The 25,713-nt window shown below is 47.6% G+C and overlaps 1 protein-coding gene across 5 annotated transcripts in view; it reads left to right on the top strand.

Annotated features, from left to right (window-relative positions):
- Positions 1–781: 781 nt before the first annotated feature.
- PROM1 (prominin 1) overlaps positions 782–25,713 on the top strand; it is a 94,290-nt gene continuing 69,358 nt past the window's right edge. The window contains exons 1-3 of one of the 5 annotated variants that reach the window (XM_079792643.1): positions 1,124–1,471; positions 7,424–7,496; positions 8,636–9,052. In XM_079792643.1, coding sequence (XP_079648769.1) covers positions 8,830–9,052 — 223 coding nt within the window. In that variant the 5' untranslated portion in view covers positions 1,124–1,471; positions 7,424–7,496; positions 8,636–8,829. Of the gene's footprint in view, positions 846–1,057; positions 1,472–1,984; positions 2,278–7,423; positions 7,497–8,635; positions 9,053–25,713 lie in introns of those variants that run through there. The other 4 variants (XM_079792644.1, XM_079792642.1, XM_079792645.1 and 1 more) reach the window with 4 other exon arrangements.

The following is a 25,713-nucleotide window of genomic DNA, read 5'->3' on the forward strand; positions in this document are numbered from 1 at the left end:
TATTGTGTGTGTGTGTGTGTGTGTGTGTGTGTTTAAATCCTCATTCAAGGATATTTTTTTCTATGGATTTTTAGAGAGAGTGGAAGGGAGGAAGGAAGAGAGAGAGAGAGAGAGAGAGAGAGAGAGAGAGAGAGATAGAGAGAGAGAGAGATATGAAAGTGACACATGGATTGGTGCCCTCTCCCCCTGGCTCCCCTCCCTGGCTCCCTGGGCTGGACATCAGCCTGCCCCCTTCTATACGCTGGCCAACTCTAACCACTTAGGCACACCGGCCAGGCACCAGCACTTGTTTTGGTAGATTCTGGGGAAAGTGAAAGAGCCCTGAGTTAATGTTCCTGTCCATCATTCAGTGGTCTGTCTGTTCGTCCATCTATCTGTCCATGTTACAAACATTAAACACCTACAGTGAACTAGCCACATCTTGAAAGTGCTTTCCTTCATGCTTCTCATGTTTCCTATCAGACAGCATTCTCACTTCAAGATAGGGAGTGGGGAGTGAGCGGAGGGCACAGTGGGGAGTGGGAACCTCTTGGCGGAAGGTGCCCCAGGCGCAGCCAGGCAGCAGTGAGGGCTGTGGGGATGGCGGGCAGCTCCCAGGCCAGAGACCAGCCTGAAGTGATTGATGAAGGCGCGGTGTGCTTCCTGTATGCCTACATGGGAGAATGAGGCTTTGTGCTGTTTTATGGCTCTGGCCACTAGCATTGTGATTGGTACATACTAAGGGACCCAAGGATTTGGGTGTTGTTTTGTTTTGGTAAATCATTTGTTAAAAGTCTGCCAGGGCTGAGGGAGTCCACAGGACAGAGTTGGAGCCAGACACAGGCGGAGTGTGGAGAAGGGCTGAGGTACCCCGAGCCCAGCCGAGGGCTCTGCCCGGTGGAGGAGGCGTGGGTGCTGAGCGCAGGGCGGGCTGCCCGGTGGAGGAGGCGTGGGTGCTGAGCGCAGGGCGGGCTGCCCGGTGGAGGAGGCGTGGGTGCTGAGCGCAGGGCGGGCTGCCTGGTGGAGGAGGCGTGGGTGCTGAGCGCAGGGCGGGGGGCGGGGGGGTGAGCGGGACTCCCGCCTCAGGAAGCCGATGCAGTCCACGTGCCCAGGGTCTCATGCCGTCTGGTCCAATGGGAGCGCGCCCAGAACCCCGGGCTTAGTATCTTTAAACCCCCCGCAGGGTCCCCACCAGGCACCTGGCCGCACACGCTTTCCCGGTGCAGGTGAGATCCTTTAAGGAAACTTGGACTTGAAGGCGGACTTATGGGAGCAGGGCGGGCGGCAACAGGTCCCCCAGACCCCCGGCCTCGCTAGCGCCCCCACTCCCCGGGGCAGATGTCTTTCCTGTCCTGCTGCCTCCTCCCTAGCCTCTCCGGAAGCCTCCCCGGTGGTCCCCACATAAACCATTCCTGAGCCGGCTGGAGAGCAGGGCGGAGGGGGGAGGGCGGCGCGGGCGGTGCTGGCTAAAGCGGAGCGGCCCGGGTGCACGGTGAGTGGCCAAGTCCTTCCCCCGACCTGGGAACCATCTGCGGGCTCTGGGGGGGGGTGGGGGGGGGTGCGCGCATCCCCTTCTAGAAAACTGGGGTGGGGAATGGGGAACTGAGCAGATCTTTCTGCGCCCCTCACCTCCCAGCTCCCCAGGACCCCGCGCCCCGACACCTAGGCAGGGGATGGGAACCCCAAAGCGGCCAGGGAGCCAGAGGGGCCACAAGGCGGGCGAGGTGGTCCTGGCACCCCGCCAGGGCGTGGACGCGCACAAACTTTTCAGCCTGCCTGGCGGGTCTTGTCTCCATCCCCCGGAGGCAAGCCTGCAGCTGTGGTCCCTGGTCCGGGCGCGAACAGAACCAGGACCCGGACCCCCAAGGCCACAGAGTGGATCTCGGGAGGGCAGCAGGCCCCGGGAGGCTCCTCAGGGGCTTGGGCGCTGTTCTGCGGCGAGGGGGTGCTGGGGGGTGGGGGGAGGACACGGGGCACTGATCCTTCTTGCGGGTACGGGAAGGGGTCACCTTTCTCTGGTTTGCCACTTGGAATGCGCTGTGCAAGCGCCCATAGCAGGGGGAGCTCTGGGGTGCAGTGGGACCCGTCTCCAGCCCCCGCGGGGAGCTCACTAACCCGGGACTTGCAGCCTCCCCCTGGCCCCCTTGGGCTGCTCCACGCGCAGGGACCCGCAGCTGTCTGGGGGTGGGAACTAGGTTCTGGGGCGCCCCCGGCGGTGTGGCGCGGCCGGGACAACAAAGGGACGCGTGGACGGAGGAAGCGCGCGGCGGTGAGGGAGAGGCGGAGAGCCGGGCGGAGGTCAGTTTCTCCGAAAGCCCACCTTCAGAGGGGCCAGGGATCCCATGCCTGGGTGGGGGGCGCACCGCGCCGGGCCCCTTTCTTCTCGGCGACCCCGATCTGTGCCAACCGGGGCTGCGGAGCCGCGCGCTCGCTCGGGGCAGCCAAGTTACTCGGGCAACCCCCTCCCCCAGGAGGCGGCGGATTCCTGGAGTAGCTTCCCCAACCCGCCCGCCCTGCAGCCCCGTCTTTTGGGTCCTGCAGCCCAGTCTTCGGAGGCCCCGGGGGAGGCGGGAGCGGGGCGCAGGGGGCCGGCCAGGCTGCGTTGGAGGGGGGCGCGGGGCCCCAGGCTTCCTGCAGAAACTGGTTGCGCCGGCCGCTGACGGTCCCTGCCCTCCCTGCCCGGCTCCTGTAAGGTTTTGCAGACTCCTGTGGACGGCGGGTGCCCTTGAAGGATAAGGTGTGCGATTGGGGTCCTTAAACCTACCCCTTGTCCTGTGCTGCAACAGACCCGTGGAGACTCACGCAACTGTGGTCATGCGTTCGGTTGAACTATATGAAATTGCATTTTGGTGTGTGTGTGTGTGTGTGTGTGTGTGTGTGTGTGGCTCCAAGACTGGAATATGGGCAACTTAATATTTATTTTTCTTTTCTCACTTACTTGGGAATTTTCACGCTCAGTATCCTTGGAGCTGCCCTGTCTTGTTAGGTGAGAGTCTTGATGCTGGCAGGAGCAGTACAGACCCACCACTGCCTGCCAGCTGTGTGCCCCGTGCCAAGCCTGCTGTGTCTTTAACCCTCCGGCACCATTCCCAATCCTGTTTCACAGAGGAGCGAAGGGAACCGCTGCTGAGAGGGTAAGGAACCATCTGGGAGCTAGTAAGTCAGACTCCAGCCTCCAGCCCCACTGTCTCCTCAGCGGTGCCCTTTAATTTTGTTTTGTTTCCTTAATGCGTCTCATAATGGTTTTTACGAGCTTCCTTATGATTCCACGCTGGGCTGTTTTGTGAGTCTCGGGCAATGACGCCAACAAGTGCATCAGAGGGCAGGTTAAATAATAAAACTTTAAACCAAACACTGTTTTGTGAACCGTTTAAAATATGACCAAGATAGGTTTTGCTCCCTCGGAGATTTGCTTTGTTACAAATGATAGAAGCCACTCAGCCAGCTTGGCTCAGTGGTTGAGCATCAACCTATGAACCAGGAGGCCACAGTTCAATTCCTGGTCAGAACACATGCCCGGGTGGCAGGCTCGATCCCCAGTGGGGGTGTGCGGGAGGCAGCCGATCAGTGATTCTCTCTCATTGTTGATGTTTCTATCTCTGTCTCCCTCTCCCTTCCTCTCTGATATCAGTACAAATATAAATATTTTTTAAATGATAGAAGCCAACTCTGGATAACTGTATTGGGTGGCTCTGGGAAGTGACAGGAAGAGCCCCCGGTTGGTATATGGCCGTGGCTCTCACCACGATGAGGCTCTTTATTGGTCAGCCTGGTGCCTAGGCAAGGAGAGAGCACCCCAGAGAGCAGTGTCCAAAGCCTGTAAAGGTGAGGATCCCAGCAGGAAGTATGGCCCCCCGGAGGGCAGACCAGTTCTCCCGTCGGTAACGCCAGTGAGGACACCGTGGCTGCCTGTGTTGCAGGAAGTAGCCACACGCACCCCAGCGCCTCCCTTCCAGAGGCCACAGGACTGCTCATAAGCAAGTGCTTGGCATGATTTCAAAACAGGGAAAACGATCATGTTGTGAGTCCATTTGATTTCAGCAGTCCTTACTGAGCACCTACTGTGTGCCTGACTCCACGGACGGGCACAGAGATAAGGAAGTCAGACACCCCACACAGCAGCCGGTCAGTTCCATGCCCTGTGAGCCGGGCGGGTGGGAGCTTTTGCCTTTTTTCCTGTTGTCCTGAGGTTGCGTTTGGGACAGAGGCAGGAATGAGCCAGGCAGATGTCAGAGACAGTGCTGGCTTTCAAACCTGAGAGGTTTTAAGACTCGTTCACCAAGAGAGCTTTTAAATATGCAGATCAATGGCCCCATCTCTAGAAATTAGTTCTGATCATCTGCGTTTTGAATAAACACCCCCTTTATGTGGATGCAGCTGTTGGTCCGTGGAGGTTTTCCTAGGTTTTCTGCGGGCAGTTCTGGGAGCTGCTCTCAGGCTACATGTGGTTTGATAGGCACGCACCGGGCCTCTTGGCACAGCTGATGAAAACGGGGGTGGAAACGTTTCCTCTTGGAATTGGCTTTTATCGGTTGTCTAGTGTTTCAGGCGCAGTGAGATTTTAATTTTATTTTTTTTCAAATGTATTCTGGACTTTAAAGAGGAACCTCCACTTTGGATCAAGGAGTAAAGACACCCACCCACACCCCTACCTCCCAGCAGCGAGAAGCAGCTTCTCCTTTGGGACCTCCCTTTCCTGTGCTTCATGGACGGAGCCGGCAAGTCTGCTTGTTCCTGGCTCTCCCACGGGCCCCCTGCCACTTCCCTCCTGCCATGTCTCTCCCTGGCAGAGGCTGGTGGCATTACCAGGAAGCCAGCCTTTCTTAGCAGCTGAGCCCTTAATCCTTCCAGCTGCTCCGCTCCCTGCCTGCCCTTTAGCAGAAAACAAGATGCGATTGTGGGTGTGTGTGTGTAGTGTGTGTATTGTGTGGTATGTGTCCACATGTGTACATGTGTTGTGTGTGAGTGTGTGCTGTGTGTATGGTGTGTTAGTATGTGTGGGGTCTGTGTATGTAGGGTGTCAGTGTGTGGTGCATATGTACATGGTGTGTGTTAGTGTGTGTACATGTGTAGTGTGTGTGATATATATATGTGGTGTGTGTATTCTGTGTGTCCATATCTTATAGGGTAGGGCAAAAGTAGGTTTACAGTTGTTTATATGGAAAAATAATACAATAATCCTATATAATAAAAGGCTAATATGCAAATCAACAGAACGGTAGAACGACCGGTCGCTATAATGTGCACTGACCACCAGGGGGAAGACGCTCAATGCAGGAGCTGCCCCCTGGTGGTCAGTGCGCTCCCACAGGGGGAGCACTGCTCAGCCAGAAGCCGGGCTCATGGCTGGCGAGTGCAGTGGCAGTGGTGGAAGCCAGAAGCCTCTCCCACCTCCACAGCATCGCTAAGGATGTCCGACTGATGGCTTAGACCTAAGCCATCAGTCAGACATCCCCCGCGGGCTCCTGGACTATTAGAGGGCACAGGCTGGGCTGAGGAACTCCCCCCCTACCCCGCCACCCTGCCACCACCAAGTGCACAAATTTCTTGCACTGGGCCTCTAAGCAAGCGTTAAGACCGGACGATCAGCTGGTAGCTATGCCATGCACTGACCACCAGGGGGCAGATGCTCAATGCAGGAGCTGCCCCCTGGTCGTTAGTGCGCTCCCACAGCTAACCTCCTGTGGCCAGCCAACCTCCCGCAGTCCCTCCCCCGGCCGGCCCCAATTGGCCAGGAGGGACCCCACCCATGCACAAATTCATGCACCGGACCTCTAGTTACTAAATAATAATATAAGAATAAACTCTGTTTTATGTATTCACAACTGGAAACCTACTCTTGCCCACCCTGTATTTATGGGTATTGGTGTGTTCTGTGTGTACAGGTAGTGTGTCAGTGTGTGGTTTATGTGTACATGGTATGTGTGTGTGCAGTGTGTGTGGTGTGTGTGCGTGTACACAGCTGCCTGCCTGCTTAGAGTAGCCCTTTCACGTCTGAATAACCACACACATCCCTTGTTTCATACTTTCTCCTGGCCTGTGCAACCCAGAGATTCCCAGACGAAAGGGACTTGCAAAAGCTGCCACTCTGTTTTCTTCATTCTCTCTGGAAAGGGTTTGAGGGCCAAGCAGAGCCCGGGTTCCTGTTGGAAGCAGTGCAGGCTGGGACACTGCAGAGCCTGAGGACAGGGGTTTGCAGCGGCCGTGCCTGGCAGGGAGATCGCCTTTGGGAAGCAGTTGCCAGGTCCTGGTGTATCTGTGGGTGAGATGGGGAGGAGACGTGGAAGCTTGGGGTTAACGAAGCTGGTACCAGAGCCACTGAGGATCTAGCAGCATTGCGTTGATAAAGGCAGAGTTTGGGGTCATTCTGTTGGTGGCTCTTTGCAGAGTAATTGGAGTGGGACAGGACTTAGGCAATATCTAAGGGGGTTCCATAGGAATTCACATCTTCATTCAAATAGCTCATGAAATCCTACCTCCTCCTCTGACTTGGTGGGATGTAGGTAATGGGGCCACTGTTCCCTTGCACAGTGTGTCACGTTCTTGATGGGTGCTCTCACAGTGTGTGTTTCAGGAGCACCTGTGTGTGTCAACTGAAATGTTAAAGTCAGTGATGTGTGGGCAGGCGAAAGAGCCATCTCAGACGGTGGATAAAGAACAATTGAATTTATTTAAAGAAAAGGAGGCAGGGGATGGGAATATCTAAAGGGAAGGGCTACACTGAACTGAGCCAAAGGGTATTGGGTTCATGATGGCAGCAAAAACATACTTAGGGCAGTGAAACAAGGCATAGAAGCAGCAGCAGGAGAGCCTAGGCCAGTGCTTTGGCTCACTGAGAAGTCAGAGAAAAGGGGACCTTGGAGACAGGTTCAGGGCAAGGACAAGCTGCCGCTGCCTGTTGCTCCCCTGGTTGCAAGTCATGTGGGGGTCCCTTAGAGGGAAGAAGGAGAAAGGGAATGGTGCTGGCATGCTCTCCTAGGGGAGAGCGTGTACTGGGTCCTTTGTCCTGAGCATATTTATCTCTCTCTTGCAGGTGGAACTCTTAGGGGAGCTCTCAGGGGAGAGTCTTAATCGAATATTCACCAGCTTCCCAGGGGTGCTCTTTCAGGGTCACGGTCTCCACTGATTGGTCAGTGCCAGGGCCGGGGGTCATTAGTCAATGCAGCTGGTCCTGAGGCAGCCACGGGTCACTTGTCCTCACTTCTCTGGTTTTGCTGCTCTCCTGAGCCTGGAGCTGAAATATAACTGAGGCCTAGATATTATCTTTAGGGAGGAGAAGGTCAGGGGGTCTAAACTGCAGGACTGGAGATATGCTCAGGGAGGATAGGTTACCCTGAGGGTGAGGTTCTTGTTTTCCCACTTTTGCCCCTTGCTAGGCTCTCTGCCCTGGGTGAGTTTCTGTACCTCGCCCCTCGTCCTTGCTCTAATCATGCCTATCTAACAGCTTCTATAGAAATAAAATCCCGCGTTCCTGATGCCAGAACAGAGGAGGCAAGCAGAGCATCGCAGTTCACCTGGTGGGTTCTGTTTTAGCTCACTAGCCTCACGCAATGATACAAGCAAGTCAGCTGTTCTGGCTTATTTATTTTATATTCAGCAGCACTCCCAGAGCCCCTACTGTGTGCCCTGCTTTGTGTTCAGTTCTGGGGACGGAAACAAGGAGAACAGGGGCCACACGAAGCATTCCCAGTAGACACTGGGTTGGTAGCAGCTTTTAGGATCCCTGTTTCTTTCTCCCTCTCCCAGGGGAGGGCAGGAGTCCCCTTCTGCCCTGCCTCTCATCGCCTGGACCCCTAGTTGATCAGGTGGTGACTTGGGGGCAAAGCTCTCCATCAAGACTACCCGGTGAGCCTTTGAGACAGATAAATTCCAATGTCACCCGGCCCATGCCCTTGAGACCCTGCTCTTCTAGTTTGGGTTGTAGGTGCATAGAGGAGGAATGTTTGAACTGAGATCAGTGAGCAAATAAGCAGAATAAAAGGCAGAGTAAGATTTATCTCCAGAGACCAGGAGAAAAAAGAAAGCATCCAGTCTGTTGCTGGGGCCTCAGCGTTTGGCTGGAGTCTGAGAGGGAGGGCTCTGTAGGGAGATCCTCGGAGGCTAACCCAGTGGTCGGCAAACTCATTAGTCAACAGAGCCAAATATCAACAGTACAACGACTGAAATTTCTTTTGAGAGCCAGATTTTTTTAAACTTAAACTTTTTCTGACGCCACGTCTTCAAAATAGACTCGCCCAGGCCGTGGTATTTTGTGGAAGAGCCATACTCAAGGGGCCAAAGAGCCGTATGTGGCTCGAGAGCCGCAGTTTGCTTACCACTGGTCTAGCCCCTTGGGTTTAGCTGTGACCTCAGGCAAGTCACCAACGAAATCCTCAGTCAGTTTCCTTATCTGTAAAATGGGATAATGCCTTAAGCAAGATCCTACCTCTAAAGCAAGGACAACAGTGTCTGGAATGTAGTAAGTGCTCAGATCTTTGCGGAGGAGGGACCTGCATGGAACTTTCAAGTCCCATGGCCCTGAGGCATCCTCTGAGCCCCGCCCCCATACAGATTAGGCTGATGGGCTTGCTCTAAAGCCTCACAGCCTCCTCCTGGGCAGCTCCTGGTGCAGGCCTGCCACTGTGTTAGTGACTGATGCCTCTTCTCCCTCTTCCAGGGATGCTGCTTTGAGTGACTGACCCCACTGGAGATTGCGCATGCCATCCAGGCCAGTCCTCCCCTCCTTGTGCCTCTTCTACGCAGAAACGCACACTCGTGGCTCAGCCACGCTCCTGGCTTATCCACAGCTTCCAGAACCTCTGAGACGAGAGGCCCCCACTTCTACCTCATGCGTGGAGCATCTGGCTAGCCATGACCCGGACACTCGGCGTCCTGCTGCTGCTGGGGCTCTGCCAGAGTACCATTTCAGAGGAGTCCTTGTCTTCCCCAGACAGTTACGATGATGGTCTGACGTTTCTATTGCCCACGTCGAACTATGAGACCAAAGACTTTTCCTCATCTGGGTCCATCAACGATCTCTTTAAAATGGTGCACATCTTCCTCCACGTGGTGCAGCCCACCGCTTTCCCAAAGGGTAAGTGACCACTGCAGGAAAGGTGGAACTGGCCTCCACACAGTGGGGTGCACACACTCAACGTTGTTCATTAATGACGAGATGACCAATATAGACTATAGTCATTTTCTATTTCTTTCCTTTTTGGCTGGATCAATGAGTTATTCTCAAGTACATACCAAAGGTAAAAATTAGGGTAAAAATGCAAATTCTCTGTCATCAACTGAGAAGTTAATAATTTCCTCATGGCTTAAACGTTTAACTCTTCTCGGCCCACCACAAAATGCAAGTTTGGCCCTAGCCGGTTTGGCTCAGTGGATAGAGCATAGGCCTTCGGACTGAAGGGTCCCAGGTTTGATTCAGGTCAAGGGCAGGTATCTTGGTTGCAGGCTCCTCCCCGGATCCAGCCTTAGTCGGGGTACATGCTTGAGGCAACCAATTGATGAGTTTCTCTCACATCTATGTTTCTTTCTGTATTTCCTTCTTTCTTCCATTCTCTCTAAAATCCCCTGGGAAAAATACCCTTGGGTGAGGATTAACAAAAAACAACAAAAAAGCAATTTTGATATTGCTTCAGGCAAGGAAAGGCCTGACCAAACCTTTGTACCTGAGAAAGTGTGTTTCAGTTCTAAGAGTTTGTGAGGAAAGGGGGGGAGGGGGGGGATGGTGCTTGTTGGGATGCTCATGGCATATAGTGCTATTATTCTTTGTACATGTGACTACTTGGCCTTGTTACCACTGTTTACCCTCCTCGGCTATCCTCAAAGTCTTCGGGGTTTATGTTTCCATACAAGATTATGAAAATTAAAATAGTCTGTGGAAAGAGTCTGTTACTAGGATTTGGCAGTCTAAATTGTTATTGGCTTAATGTTAGATCTATCCTAAGCTTGTTCTTTAAACTACAAAGATGTGAACACTGTCATGATTACTAAAATTATAAAATATGCAGTAATCTTTATTGTCTTCCTTAGCTAGTCAGCTATTGTTCAAAAGAGATGAGAGAGGGAGAGAGAGAGAATGTATTTAGTAAACTTCAGCACTTGTTTATATTATGGGAAGTTTATGGATTTTCATTAAAATACATTTATATTAAAATGCTTTTACATTTATTTGTCTTAGATTAAACAAGTGAAACAGTTTTAAATGTAGCTCTCAATTTTTTGTTAAGTTTAAATTCCAATTTGATGAAATAAATTAGTTTGAGCCCTATTGTCATTGAGGAGAGGTCTGAAGACTCCTTACTGTTTATGTCATTGCTCACAAGACTAAATTTGGAAATCCCAAAGACAGAAGTAGAAAATAAGCCAAGTTTATTTATTTACTTATAATACGAATTCACTGTTTTCAATAGACATCTCTTTATTTGTAGGCTTGATGTAAATATTACTGAATAAACAGTAACCTACTAGTGTTTCCACTGGCTTCCTTTTTATGTAAAAGACAGAGTTGAGTTGTTATGAATTTGCAATGACTCCTTAAGAAAGATTGTAGGGCAGCGGTGTGTCATCATAAGACATATCATGTAATGAGTTAATCCTGTAATCTCTTTCCATATGTTATTTCATTTCACTTCCTCTAGATTTCAGAGGGAGGCTTCCTCATGCTTATTTTACAAGGGAAAGCAGTCTTTTAAGAGTTTTCATTCAAATGACCAGGTTAAAAGATACCCTATTTCCAGTGCATTCTAAGGGTCTGAACTCCCACATCGTTATTAGTCTAGAAGGAGGTGTCTGAAGAATTGAAATCCCAGTGTAATCTGAGGGAGTTAGCCTTGCTGGTCCCCTAGACCTTATTCAATACTTATTATTTCAGAGAAAGAAATTCTCAGACATTTCCACAGTAGACCAGAGCAGACCAGCACTACTCCTTTAAGAAATGGTTAGGGCTATTTAAAGAATACAATCTTGAATTTAACAGGTAACTTCTTGGAGTATTGATTTTTCCTCCCCCACCACTCCATTATTTATATTCTTTCACCCAGTTACTAGAGTTTATAATAGTCTCAAAGTGTCCATCAGGTGCTTTGCAACATAAAGGACACACACCAGACCAGCCTGGCTTTTGCATTTGGGGCCAATGCGTTTCGTGATTGCCAAATCATAGGTAAGTGTCGGTGTAATTGAAGATTAAAAACAATAAAGTAAAAAGAGATGGATTCCTATTTATAAACTGAACTAACTTAATATACTCACCGAAATAGAAGTCTTTAGGGTGAGGCTTCTATGGGGTAACAACTTCACGGAAGATATTATCCCATAGGTATATTCTTTCATTAGAAAGACAACAAGTGTTTTGAATGCCAAGTCCTAGTGCAGGAACGGAAAAGGAAGAGAGGGCCCTGGGGGCTGGCCTCCCTCTTTCTCTGCCATCAGACTGGGGAGCTTTCTACTTTTACATCCTGTGTCCAACCAAAAGGTATACAATTTTTTTTATTTTTTTATTTGGCATTTTGAACTCTCTAAACAGAAACACAATGCTATATCCTTAAAATACAAGTTGGGAAGGTCTTTTTAGCTGGGACTTGAGACAAAGGCCTACTTAACTTCCTGGGAGAAGAAAAGAGTAGCTTAGATAGACCAGGAAGACTTTATGTGAGGCAGAGTGTGCTCTAGAATCTGGTGGGGTTTTTTATAAAGACCTGCCCTGGTCTGAAGCTGCAAGAGTGATACAGTGTCCTGGGGGTGGCCTCACTAAGAAGAGAATCCTTTGTCCATTCATTCAATTTAGAAAGGGTGTTGATGGCAGGAGGTCCGGGGGCGTTGAGGAAAAGGTATTCCAGGGAGGGAACAGCATGTCTAGAGAGTGGAGGAGACCGAGGCTCATGGTGGACCCAGGAGGTGGTTGTTCATGAAATAAGATTGGGGAGCCATAGCTGAAGGACTCTGACAGGCAGGTCCTGGGGAGGAAGCTAAGGCAGCATGAGCAGAGGTTTCATTCATTCAACAAGCATCTATTGAAGGCCCCGGTGGTGCACCTGGCTGGGTGCTGTGAGCCAGGATTGAATCGGAATTGGGTTTGGGGAAAAGAATCTGACAGCTGCAGCTAGGATAGGTCACAGGGAGGGAAAGACTCCTACAGTGGGTCCAGAGGGAAGTAGTGACAAACTAACTAAAACGAGGTAAACACAATGGGGAAACGGAGGCCAGATCCGCTTGATGTTCAAATCCTAGCTCTTACCCTGTTACCTGCTGGGTGATCTGGACCAAGTTGTTTAATTCTCAGACACTGTTCTCATAGATGTACTGTGACGCTCATCATAATGCGTTTTACAGGGTTTATCTGTAAGGCTTAAGTGGCTGCTATTAATATTATTATTTGAGAGAAAATATTGGCCAAATTGGACGCCAAGATTAGTATCAGGAGGGGGCATGGGGAAACGAAGGTGTCTCCAGGAGGGATCCTTAAACGTCCTGCTGCTGCTCCCTCGGGAACAGTCCCCAGGGAGTTGCCTCCTAAGAAGAGATCCATTCCCCTTGAAGTCGGGTGGCTGTGTCTCCTGTGAGCCCCGCGGTGGCAGAACTGGGTGAAGAAGCCAGTGCCCGGGTGCAGTGCCAGTTTACTGAGTGGTCTTGGCTCCGCCGCGGGAGCAGCTGCATCTAACAGCTCTTGTTTTCTCTGCTGCTTTCTTCGCTCCTGCTGTCCCTGTGTCTGCTGAAGGACGCACTTTGCCAAGTGTTAGCCCATTTGAATCTCCCAGCAACTTTGAGAGGCGGATGTGATGGTGGTCTTATGTCTATCTCTTATACCCCCTTTACAGATTGGAAAACTAAGTCAGGATGAGATTACACGTCCAAGGCATGCAACTAGCTAGTGGCGGACTGAGAAACCCGTCTCCAGGACTAGCTGTCTCCCCTATATTCCACAGCTTACCTTGTGGATAATTTATTTCCCTTTTATTTGATCATAGGGCTTGTAAACGGAGCATGGGTCACTGTGAAAAGAGAGTAATTTTTTGCACATTAAAAGTGTGCATTGCAGAAGATCACGTGCATGGGTGATGGCCAATGTCCTTTCCAGTTGGATGTGTCTGTGATGAGTTTGGCAGAAATCATGGCCCAGATCAGCCATTGTGGGCCCAGATCAGCCACTGTGGGCCCAGATCAGCCATTGTGATGAAACAAGCAAAAAAACGGTCTCATCTGCTTTTATTTTTATAGCAATTCTCTAAAATTATTCTCCGCCTTGGTTTGGTATACTTTTAAATTAGATTATAGGATGGTTGGCCTGCTTCTAACTGAGTTTTAGGCTAATCTGATTTGCTTCTGGTATTTTGTGGGAGTGAGAGGAGAGTTGGGTAAGTAGGAGAGTGGAAGAGGGGAGAGGGAAGCTTGGTTTCTGTTGAATTTGAAATGCCACCAGGATGCTAGGCTACTTGGGAGCTCTCTCTGCTGCAGGTAACCGAAACCTATTAGCTAAGGCAATAAAAAAAAAAAAAAAAAAAAAAGAGTTTATCATCAGGACTGCAGCTATGTCATTCCTGCCCTCATTAAAAAGGGGTCAGCTGCCAGGGACTGGACTTCACGCTCTCTGGACTCTCCGCCTCCCACCTGGCTCCTCTCTGCATGCAGCCACTTCATCCCTCCTCCCCCTACCCCACCTCTAGGCTGCCCCACTCCTGCAGGCTCAGGTGGAGAACCAGATTGCCAGCATAAGTTTCAGGCCAGCTTCCTGGAGACTGGCTGGGCATTTTTTTTCTCTTGCAGTCCCAGTTCCCACTTCCAGTCCTTCCTGAGCCAGCCACCAGCCCCGGGCCCACTGAGTGCCTGTGGCCAAGGTCACAACTCCACATGGCATCACAGAGGGAGGTGGTTCCCAGGAAAGGATGGCCCCGGCCCACAGCCCAATAGGTGTGTCTGTGCCAATATCCACGTAGAATCAGGATGTTATATTCTATCCAACACCTGTGTGCTCTTAATTCAGACAAAGCCAGCACTGTCCGCTAGACCATGTGACTCCTACTGGCAACCGGCCCGGCCATATAAGGTCACCGAGGCAAAGAACCAATATCTATCGCTGCCCCTCCCCAGGTCACTCATTATGCTGGGCAGGCCGTAGTTGTCATCTCTTTTTATCCTACCGGTTACAACAGCCAACAGCTATGAAGTGCTTACATTCAGGGATCCGAACACCTTAGCCCTCTATGAGCTAGGTACTGTTATTCCCATTTTACAGAAGAGAAAGTTGAGGCCGAGAGGCAGCTAACCGGACCAGGGCCACTTGCTGTGCAGTGGCAGAGGCGGAGTTTAGAGGCCAAGCTCACGGCTGCCACTTTTATTTTGCTGAGATTCAGGGAGGTGAAGGGACTGTTCCACAATCACACAAGCTGCTGGCTAAGCGGTTGAGCCAGGTGGGACCGAGGCCCTGTGATGCCCACACGGCTCGTCCCCCAGCTCCACTCCATGTTGCCTCCCTGGAGACCTGCCCTATGGACGGCATTTCCATGTCCCCAGGGCCATTCTCTTAAACGAGGGACAGTCTCAAATGTTCCATTCCTGAGTGGACCAGAGACCCCTCGGCCAGGGACAATTTCTTTGCTTGTTCCATCACAATGGCTCTGATCTGGGCCACGATTTCTGCCAAATTCATCACAGATGCATCCAACTGGAAAGGACATTGGTCATCACCCATTCTCGTGATCTTCTGCAATGCACACTTTTAATGTGCAAAAAAATTACTCTTTTTTTCACAGTGACCCACGCTCAGTTTACAAGCCCTATGATCAAATAAAAGGGAAATAAATTGTCCCCAGGGTAAGCCGGGGAATATAGGAGGGACAGCTAGTCCTGGAGATGGGTTTCTCAGTCCGCCACTAGCCTCGTGAGTGAGGGGTGGTGTTGCTTGGGAGGGGACAGATGTGTCAGCAGACTGTAACGGGGACTCCTCTGGTCCTCCTTACACACAGTACAGCTGCTTCAGCTAAACTAAGAAACTGGTCCTATCAGCTACTTCCCTTAAGCTTGTCTGCAAGGTCCTGCTGAAGTGTGCTCCTGGCTTTTCCTTAGGTAAACAGGGCGGCAGGTGTGCCTTCTGGGAAACGTGGGCCTGTCCCGAAAAAGACACCAGGAGAAAAGCTTCCTCTTTTCGTGGTCTCCAGCTCTGTCCTTTCAGGAGGACTTCAAATACCTGCAGGAAATGAGAGATTAGTGCAAATGCAAATAAAGAGAGGCTACCCAGCAGCAGCTGGGTGAAGTCCACCTGGTATTAAGTTTTGCTTGTCCTCTGGGGTTGAGTGGAGAGAAGTCCTAAAATCTGCACCTGGAGAAGTAGCTGGAAAGTGTGGTCTGCACAGGGCAGTTCTGGGTCAGAACCATAAAGGATGGACAGAACCAGGAGAAGGTGGCCCCAGGCAGGCCTGGCACCCTGAGCTTGGCTGGGGGCTAGATTCGGAAGTGAGCCTAACATCCCGGCTGTGGGGAAGAGCTGCCTGGGTTTGAAGCCTGGCTCTGATGTTTGCTAGCCCTGTGACCTTGGGGAAGTTACTTAAACTCTTAGTGTTCTCTCTCTAACCTGGAAATAATAATAATTATTATAATAGTATTTTTTGGTCATCATAATATTTAAATAAATATTTTTTATAGAAAAATTACAACAGCATCTGATATAGACAAAGTGCTATGTTAGTGTTTGTTAAATAAAATATGAATGAATACAATACATATTCATTTAAAAGACTTTAAATTAACCTCAGGTCTTGGTGATCACATGGACTAAAGAATAAGTATTTCTTTGACCCCAGGCTCTATTGCTCAGTGGTTAGAGCACTGGTCTTGTATTTGACCCTCCCTGTATTGTCTTCCTAGGGCTGCCATAACAAATGATCACAAACTGGGTGATCACAAATAAATGATCACAGTTCCAAGGGCCAGAGTCCAGGGTCAAGGTTATTGGCAGGGCCATGCTCCCTTTGAGGGCTCCCAGGAGAATCCTTCCTTGCTTCTCCCAGCCTCTGGTGGCTCCAGGAGTTCTGGTCTCTGCCTATCGTCACAGGGCCACCGTCTGTGTCTCTGGCTCACATCTCCCCCTGCCTTTCTCTTACAGGGACAGCCGTCATTGGGTTTAGGGTCTTCCCTACATCCAGAATGATATTAAGATCCTTCACTTAATTACATCTGCAAAGACCCTTTTTCCAAATCAGGTCACATTCCCAGGTTCCCAGGCTCAGGACTTAGACACATCATTTTGGGAGTCACAATTCAGCCCACCAAACCTATTACATGGCTCTTTAGTCTTCGCCAAGAGCTCGGAGGTGCTAAGTTATGTGCCCAAGGTCATGTTTCTGAAAAACAATGAAACCAGACTCAAACCTGACTAATTCCAAATGCTTGTATTTCAATCGTGTAAACACGCAGTGAGCTCCCACCGAGCGCTTAGCCTGGTGCTGTTTGGCAGAGATGGCGTTGACTGGGTTTCTCTGTTCTTGAAAGGCTGACATGGAGTGAGGAGATTGTCACCTCGGCAGTGGGCTGTGATGCAGGGCAGGCTGGCCGTGCTCACTATCAGGTCTGAACAGTGTGCCCAGGGCTGTCCAGAGGAGGGATTAATCACGATGGAGCAATCAAAGAAGGCAAATTTTAGGACTTCTCTTCCACTCACCTCCAAATGCCATCACAGGTGATTAGGATTTCAACATGTGGATTTAGGAGAGACAAACATTTACTCCCCAAGAAGGGCCATTATGCATAGTGCTGCTATGAAGATTTTTGTATGTGTCTTTTGGGGACTATATATACTAATCAAATCTTTCAAACATTTTTTAAAAAAAATTATTGAGAAGAGTTTGATTGAGTCCTCATTTACCCATCACCCAAGATTCAGCAACTTTCAACTCAAGACAAATCTTGCTCCAGTTCTACTCCTACCCACTCCTCCTACTCACCCCCTTCATTTTGAAGCAAATCCCCGTCTTTCTATCATTCATCTGTAAATATTTCAGTATGTGTCTCTAAAAATAAAGACACAATACAGTTCTACTATAGAAAGTTAACAGTAGTTCTTCAATATAGTCAAATATTCAGGAAGTGTTAATAAGTGCCATTTTTAAACAGTTTGTTTGAGTCAGGATCCAAATAATGCCCATACATTGCAATTGATTGATGTGTCTCCTATGTCTCTTTTGAATTTATAGGATGCGCCTCCATGTTTTTTCCCCTTGCAATTTATTTGTTGAAGAACCTAGTTACTTTTCCTGTAGCATTTCTTATAGACTGAACTTTGCTGATTGTATCATCATGATGTTCTTAACATGTTCCTCTGTCCTCTGCATTTCCTGTAAATTAGTACTTAGAAAGATCAGACCTACGTTCATTTAGAGTCAAAACATAATATAGATGGTATTGCACATTTGTGTCAGGAGACATATGTTCTGGTTGTCTCTTCATAATGCAACAGCACTAATGACCACTCTTCCTTCCTTCCTTTCTTCCTTCCTTCCTTCCTTCCTTCCTTCCTTCCTTCCTTCCTTCCTTCATTCATTCATAACAGGTCTAATCCTTTGAAAATCATTTGCAAACATGCTTTCAAGTATATTGAAACTCTTCAGAAGAAGTGGGATAGTTTGCATATTCTATAACTTGAGTCTTTCACTTAGCATTATATTGTGGGCATCTCTCCAAGTCAGTTCCCATAAGAATGTTGACCAAAAATAAGCAGGTTTTTAGCAAGGACCCTAAGGCATTCTTTCACCAATCTTTTGATGTAGGGCCAAGGGCTTAACATTATTTTTATTGTGAGTTAATTGTTTGAAGTTTTACGATTAATGTTTCTGATATAAACAGCACCCACCCAAAAGGCATCCTCTCTAATTTTGGCTTCTTTGTTTTGCTTTCTTTGAAATGCAGCAAAACACTTGGAGCTCAGTGTTCTAGATCTGTAGTCTGTTGCTTTCTCCCCGGGCTTTTACCGTTTACCCACATGTAATTTCATCCAATTGACTGGCTTTTATTAAGTCTTAATAGACCATTTGACTTCATTTTCAATGCTCATTCTTTTTATGTTTTTATTTCTTCAGTTTGTGTAATATTTAATTACTTATTATACATAGAGAAGCAGGAAGAAGCCTGGGAACAAACCCAGAGTTATGGGTTGAATTGTTCCCCTTCCCATCCCTGAAATTCACATATTGAAATCCTAACCCCCAGTACCTTTGAACACGACCATATTTGGAGATAGGATTGTTGCAAATTCAATTAGTTAAGATGAGGTCATACTGGAGTAGGGCGGGCCCCTAATCTGATATGACTAGTGTCCTCATAAAAGAGGGAATTTGGAGAATGCCACAGCAACAGTGGAGTTAAGCTGCCACAAGCCAAGGAACTACGAGAAGCTAGGAGAGACTCAGAACTTCCTTCCCTGGGGCCTTCAGCGGGAGCGTGGCTCTGTCAACACGTCGATCTTGGCCTTCGTGCCCCCGGGATTATGAGACAATAAATTTCTGTTGGTTAAGCCACTCCATTTGTGGTTCTCCGTTAGGGCAGATCCAGCAAGCGAATCCACCCAGTAAGTGTACAATGAACAGAAAACACGTGTAGACGGCCAAGGGCACATCCCATTAGGGACTGTGTGCAGCCATGTCTTCTAGGGAAGGAACTGGTGGCCAGGTAACCTGATCAGCTGGAAAGTAGAGTCTCTGCTGTACATTTATATACCTGAGTCACGTCATCCATCCATTGAACTGATGGATTCAACTGTGTGTGCTGAAGATAAAAGAAATGAGAAAGAAATAATACAAATGATTTTTTCCACCTTTCTACAATTGTATCATGTAGCCTTCCCCTTCAACACGCAAAAGGAAAAGTGCTTGACACTAGAGATTTCAGGGGTTTGCACGGACGATTCCTGGTTTTTGTTCACTGCAGTCCCTGTCTGATGTGAGGACCTAAGTTTGCTCAAGACGAGACTCCTTGTTCTGTTGCCTCTTGTCCTTCACTCTCCTCCTGGGAAACTGTTATTTCTGAAAACTTGGCTCATGTGACACATACTCTGGAAGTCTGGTCCCTCTTATCTCATTGTTTTGTCTGTACCATTTCAGTTTCATTTATACAGTTTTACTTCTGCATGCTTCACACTGCCTTTCAGTAGTTTGCAGTCTCAGCTTATCAACTTACTGGTGCCAGCCGTGCCTGGCACATCCGAGAGCCTTCATAGTTGCTGGCTTTAGTTGTAGTATTTTTGAATTTTTATAGAGATTGACTCTCCCACTCCACCAAATTTCTCTCTCTATTCACTCAACAAAGGTTGAGTATTTGCAGTGTGTGCCTTCCTGAAATACTGGTGTCACGATGATACCACTGAGCTATCAAAACAGTAACACCCTCAGGGCCGTGAGCCTTTCCAGAGCGTGTTGCTCTGCTTTTACATGTTCTTCTAAAACTTCCCTTACTGTCAGGTTTTCAATTACTTTTAATTTCCCTATTGTCAGCTGTCAGAGCATCTCTGCTTTCTTCAAATCCCAATGCTTCGTGTTACACCCTTCACTTTATACATCTGGGGCGCTGCCGTGGGCGGCTCCATTTCTCCTGCAGAATTAAAAGTGTATGGAGTTTGTGATAGCTATTTATGTTTCCAAGACTTGAGATTTTATTTCCAAGATTATTGATTTTTTTTTTTTTACTTTCATGGCAAAACTCAAGCTTATACTATTTTAGCCAACAAGATTCCTGGACTCCACAGTAATTAAGTGTCTGTGAGGAGCTCAGGGGCAGGAACAGCTGTGAGGTGAGGACCGTCTGGTGGGCTCACAGGAAAGGGGACCGGCGCTCCTGGGGATGCCTGAACTGAGAAGGACTAAGTATTGGAATTACATTCAAATCATCTCAATAGTTATAAAGATAACTAAGTTTTTAAATTTTTTAAAGTATGAAAGCAATACATGTACATAAAAGGCAAATAACACTGAGAGGTAATGATTGCTAGCAAGGTTTTCGTGTAGCCATTTGTTCACTCATTCATTCAGTGAATGTTTAGCGTATGTTTTCCAAGTGCCAGACTCTGTTCTAGGTTCTGGGGAATGAACATCCAAAAATGTTTTATACACACACTCACACACGTTTCCCCCCCTCCCCCACCCCGAAAGGAATTATTTGGCATGCGCTTCTGCCCCTTACTTTTAAAACCTAACATATCTGATAGATGATTCTTGACATCCATTTTATTTCTCTTTAGTGTCACAAAATGCAGAGAAGTACAGAGAAAAAGTACATAAAGCACCCACAGTGTATTTATTCTCCCAGAATGAACGTGTAGTGAGATTGCTTTAAATAAAAGAAAGAAAACCTTAGTGACGAAATTGAATCTCCATTACCATGTTCCTGCTCCTGGTTTCCCTCCTGCCTTTCCTCCAACCCTCTTTCCCTGATCCATAGAAGCTCCGGTTCTCTCATGCATGTTTTCATGTACTCACTCTATATCAAGAGATCACTGGTTTGGTTTGGTTTTTTAACTTGTTTTTGTTTTCTATCCATGTTGAAACCCAGGGTTTCTAACCCATTCATTTTAACTGTGCTCTGATGTTCCTTTGTATGAGTAAGCCACATTGTGTTTATCCCATTCCCTAGCAATGGCATTTTAGTTCTTTTCCTGCATCTTTGTTACTGCTAAGCATTGCTCCATTGATATATTGGTATATCCATAATTTCACTGGTATATTGGTGGATATTTGGGTTTCCAGTTTTGTTTTTTTGTTTTTCAAACATATTACAGAGACCACTCTTGAATGCATAGCTTTGCATAGTTGGGCAAGTTCAACCAATTAGAGGGACCCTAGAAAAGGAATTACTGTGGCAAGTGGTATGTGCCTACAGAGTTTTAATTGATTTACCAAATTGCTGTCTGATTTGTGTACCAATTTGTAGACCCAGTATTAAAACATGAAAATAATTGTTTTCCCACACTTTTTCCAATGCTGGTGATTAAGGTTTTTTAGTGTTGACATGTTACAGGAAAAAAATGTCATGTTTTAATTTATGTATCTTTAATCACAAGTGAGTCATACCTTTCTTCCATTTGAATTTCTTTTTTTTTTTTTTCAAAGAAACTTCCTGTTCTTGTCTTGGCTTATTTTTCAGTTGAATTTTTGGCATTTTCCACTTTGATTTGTTAAAGTAGCTCACCAAATTTAAAATACTTAATTCCTTGAGTACGTAACATACTTGCATCACTCAGAAGTTAAAAGTACAGAATGGTATGCAGTGTGACACTCCGTTCCCTTCCTGACTCTCAGCCAGCCAGCCACGGTTTTCAGGTTTCCTGTGTGCATTTGTGGGTCTGTGTCTTTTCAGACATATTTTCTACAAGCAAATATGTGTACATGGTCTTTTCTCCACAAATGACAATATGTTGTCTATATTATTTGACATGTGGCTTTCTTTTCAAACGTATACATTGGTCCTTATTTTATATTAGTACATAGAGAGCTTCCCCGATATTTATTTTTTTATTGCTGCATGGTAGTTCATTACTTGTTAACCAGTGTTCACCATTTTGCTGTCACAAGCGCTGTTATAAGGAACTTCAGTAATGTTACACATTTGCAAGTCTGTATAGGATAAATTCCTAGAAATAGCATTGCCAGGTCAGTTTATAATTTTGTGAATTTCCACTTTTAACAGCTATTGCCTCATTGCACTCCATAGGGATTGAACCAGTTTAGTCCTACAATAGCAATGCAGATTCTCACTGAATTTTGCCCAGTGTTTTGTGAGGTGGGCATCATCTCTATATTATCTACGTGGAAACAGAGGCTCAGAGAGAGGGGTGCTCCCTTAGCCAGGGCCACACAGCTTGTGCGTGGGCAGAGCAGGGATTTGAATTCAGATCTGTCTGATTTCAGCATCATTCTCATGTCATGTATGCTCCTTACACTAGGCTATTGCACAACGCCTTGTAGTGGGATTGGACAGTGCACCTCGTGGGAAATGCTTTGTAAATTCTTCTACTTCCTAGAAGTCCAGGAAGAGAATCAAGTAGAAAGATTGGAAACGTTTGATAGAAAGGTTTAGTCCAGGTGTTGCTCATGGATCTTAGACCATTTCCAAGGTGCCTCTTCAGACACTGTACTGCTTGTTTTATAAATAAGTCTTCCCCACGGGAACAGGAATGAGTTCCAGAATTAAGGGCTGGCCTTTACCGGCTGCTAATGTGCTTTTTAACAAAAAATTATGTTCATTTTGTTCAATCTATCTTTAGTAATTCTTCCCTTCTACACCTGGAAGTCTGTTTCATTTTCTTTTGTAACTCTTAGAGTTAAACATTTGATTACATCTCCCTCATTTTTTTATCATTACGAGTTTGGCTTATAATTTATTGGTGGACTTCTCTTCCCAGCGCTTTTGTGAATTTAAGTCCCAGAATGTAATAAGACAGAATTTTTGGTGACAGAGTATTTATCTCAGAAATATCAGGCGATTTCTATTTTTTATTTTATTTTGTATTGGTCAGGTGTACAGTATAATGATTAGACAATCATATACTTTACAAAATGCCCCCCCCCCCCCATTGCAGTACCCATTTTTATCTTCATTTCCTAATAAATGCATTTAAGTGTATAAAAGTTCTTCTGAGAATAGTTTGGCTGTATCCTGTAGATTTTTGAAATGTGGTGTTTTCTAATAGTTTATACTTTCTATTTTGTTTTACCCAGTTGGACTACTGTCAACTGAGTCAATGTTACCTTTTGGAAAGGATTGAATGACAGAGATTAAGCGTGAGCTGTTATAGTTTGTTTCTTTAACACTTCCCAGTCTCATGTCCGCATGCATCCTCTGGCCCTCTCCAGAGCTGGGAGCTGCACCCCCGGGGTGATTCCCAAGGAGCCCTCCTTCTCACCCCTCACCCTTGCTTTCTGAAATTGCACAATGTTCCCTCAGCTACCGTTTTAGCATGTTGTTGAAACAGTTGTTGATTATGTCTCAGAGTTTCCTTTTGGTGAGAGCACGTGGAAAAACCCTTGTTTCTAGTCTTAACACTTTTCCTGGACCACGGGCCTGAGCAGTTAATTCTAAATGGCTTCTGGAAAATTTTAGAACAGTAGTTTCCCTTCTAAGCAGCGGGCACAGAATGGCCCCTTGCTTCCTGGGTTCTTTTGCTGCAAAAGCCAACACTGGGGATGAAGCCAGGAGCCAGGTAGTCCCTGCGTGGAGCACAGGAGTTTCATCTTCTGTCCCTGGCCTTGCTTTTCTTTTGTCTTTCTTCTTATCCTTGTTATCTTAATTTTATACATATCCCTGTTAGCGTAGGTAGAATAGGAATAAAACTTGAGCCCGGTTGGCGTGTCTCAGTGGTTGAGCATTGACCTATGAACCAGGAGGTCACGGTTCCAACCTGGTCAGGGCACATGCCCGGGTTATGGGCTCGATCCCCACTGTGGAGTGTGCAGGAGGCAGCCGATGGATGATTCTCTCTCATCATTGATGTTTCTGTCTCTCTCTCTCTCTCCCTTCCTCTCTGAAATCAATAAAAATACATTAAAACATTTAAACATTCTAAAAACCCAATTTGTATTGAGTGGGATTGGAAAAAGAATGAATTTAGAACGAGAGGAGGGGGAGGGAGAGGGCTCCCAGGGGAAAGCAGTCCGTAGCCTTGCAAGGACAGGAGGGGCGACTGGTTTACAGAGAGCAGCTGCAGACACAGGCTTCTGTTTGGTAACTCTGTGGGGAACAAGCCTCTTAGTCAACACTCGAGCCAAAAGGCGGTGAAACAACTGTTTATTGGTGTGTGGCATTTCTTTACCAGTTATGGCCTCCGGTGGGAATCTATAAGTTCCTGGATTATCATTTTAAAATATTTTAAATGGACGGCATCACTGATTCAATAGGACATGTTTATTAATTGAGACGAAGGCTCTCTCCGAACCTGATCGGAAGTAAATCGCCTTGAATCCCGGGGAGGAGGAGGGTGTATGGGTTTTAATACCCTCCTGGAAACTGGCTGACCCAGAAACTCAGCCTAATGAGATTTGGACAGCAGGCTTCCAAGAAGGAGATCGATCGTGACGTGCAGTGCTTAATGCAGCCAAGTCTAGGGGGGTGCAAAATGAATGGATGCCCGGGATGCGTGAGTTGCAGGGAGTTGCATTTCTTTCATTGAGAGCCATTGCAGATATAACTTGTGCGATAGAAAGAAAGCTGAGTGGAAAGGAACATCTACCCTGAAATTGAAGTTAATAGCGACTTCCGAAACGAGTGTCTCCCACTATTGCATTGCAATAACAGGGAGCAGACCAGTCTTCTTAAAGACCACTTTGCTCGCAGGTAAATCCAGATGTTCTACCGGGAGGTGTCTACTAGTATCAAATCTGCCCTCTTCTCTCAGTCAGTACTGTCCTCCCTGAGACAGCCCATCACCTGGACCATCGCAGTGGCCTCCTAACTTAACAGAGACACCAGCTGGCCTCCCTGCTCTTCCTGGAATACGTCACACGATGTCCTGCCTCAGACCCTTAGCATCTGACTGTTCCCTTTGCTTGGACCCTTCTGCATGGCTTTTCATATCATTTGACTCTTTGCTCAAGTGCCATCTCAGAGAGAGCGTCTCTGGCCACACTGTCTATTTCAGGACCCGTGTCCCCACGCCCTTACTTCATTTTTCTTTGTAGCACATATGCTGGCATTATAGTAAATATTGGTTTGTCTTGCTTATTGGACTCTAAACATCTTGAGGGTTGGGGCTGTATTTTGTTGTCCTCCTCAATACCATGTCCCCAGAGCCTGGGACAGTGCAGTGCTCACTCACTATTGTTGTGTGCATTGGTGGATACACTCGGGCATACTCCACGTGCTCACTGCGCTGCAGTCACAAGGCCTCTTAGCTCCTAGAATCTCTCCGAGCTCCTTCCTGACCCTGGTGCCTTTGCACGTGCTGTGCCTTCCTTCTTTACGGTCTGCATCCTGTCAGTGGGCAGCTGGCTCCTTCGTATCTCCAAGTCTCTGCATAGGTTTCCTTCTCAGATGGTGGCCTTCCCCGACAAAATGTAACAAGCTGCCTCCTAGCCTGTTCCTCTCCAACTCAGCGTCCCTGATCGCACTCAGAGCGCCCCCTCATCTCCACTCTGTCGGCACCCACAGACCTCTGTTATAAACATCGCCTTGTCCTCCTTTCTCACTGATTTTCTTCTGGCAAAATCCCAAACCTCCTTGCCCCATTTTCTCATTTCTATCTCGGAGCAACTGAACGCGCCTAGAAAAGATTGCTGTGGTGCCCACACACTCGCTTTAGATGTGTATCCACAGATCCAGGACGCTTCCACTCCTGACAGTTCTGACCTGTTTCTCAATCAATCTCCATTTCCACTTCTTTTTAAAAAATACTTCATTCTTTTGTAAATATTTTTAAAAATTGATTTCAGAGAGGAAGGGAGAGGGAGATAGAAACATCAATGACGAGAATCACTGATTGGCTGCCTCTTGCACGCCCCCTACTGGGGATGGAGCCTGCAACCCGGGCATGTGCCCTGACCGAGAATGGAACCGTGACCTCCTGGTTCATAGGTTAATGCTCACTGAGCCACACTGGCTGGGTTGTTTCAACTTCTTACTTGCATTCTTTCTCTTCTCAAATTCTACCCTGAACCCTCCACCAGCCAGTGACCTCATACTTCACCACGGGAATGGATGGAATCACATGACTCATTGCTCCCTATTTTTATTTCCAGTTTCTCTGTAGGGCTAGTCATGCATTTAGAATTC

Source organism: Cnephaeus nilssonii (assembly GCF_951640355.1).
Source record: "Cnephaeus nilssonii genome assembly, chromosome: 1".
Classification (NCBI taxonomy): domain Eukaryota; kingdom Metazoa; phylum Chordata; class Mammalia; order Chiroptera; family Vespertilionidae; genus Cnephaeus; species Cnephaeus nilssonii.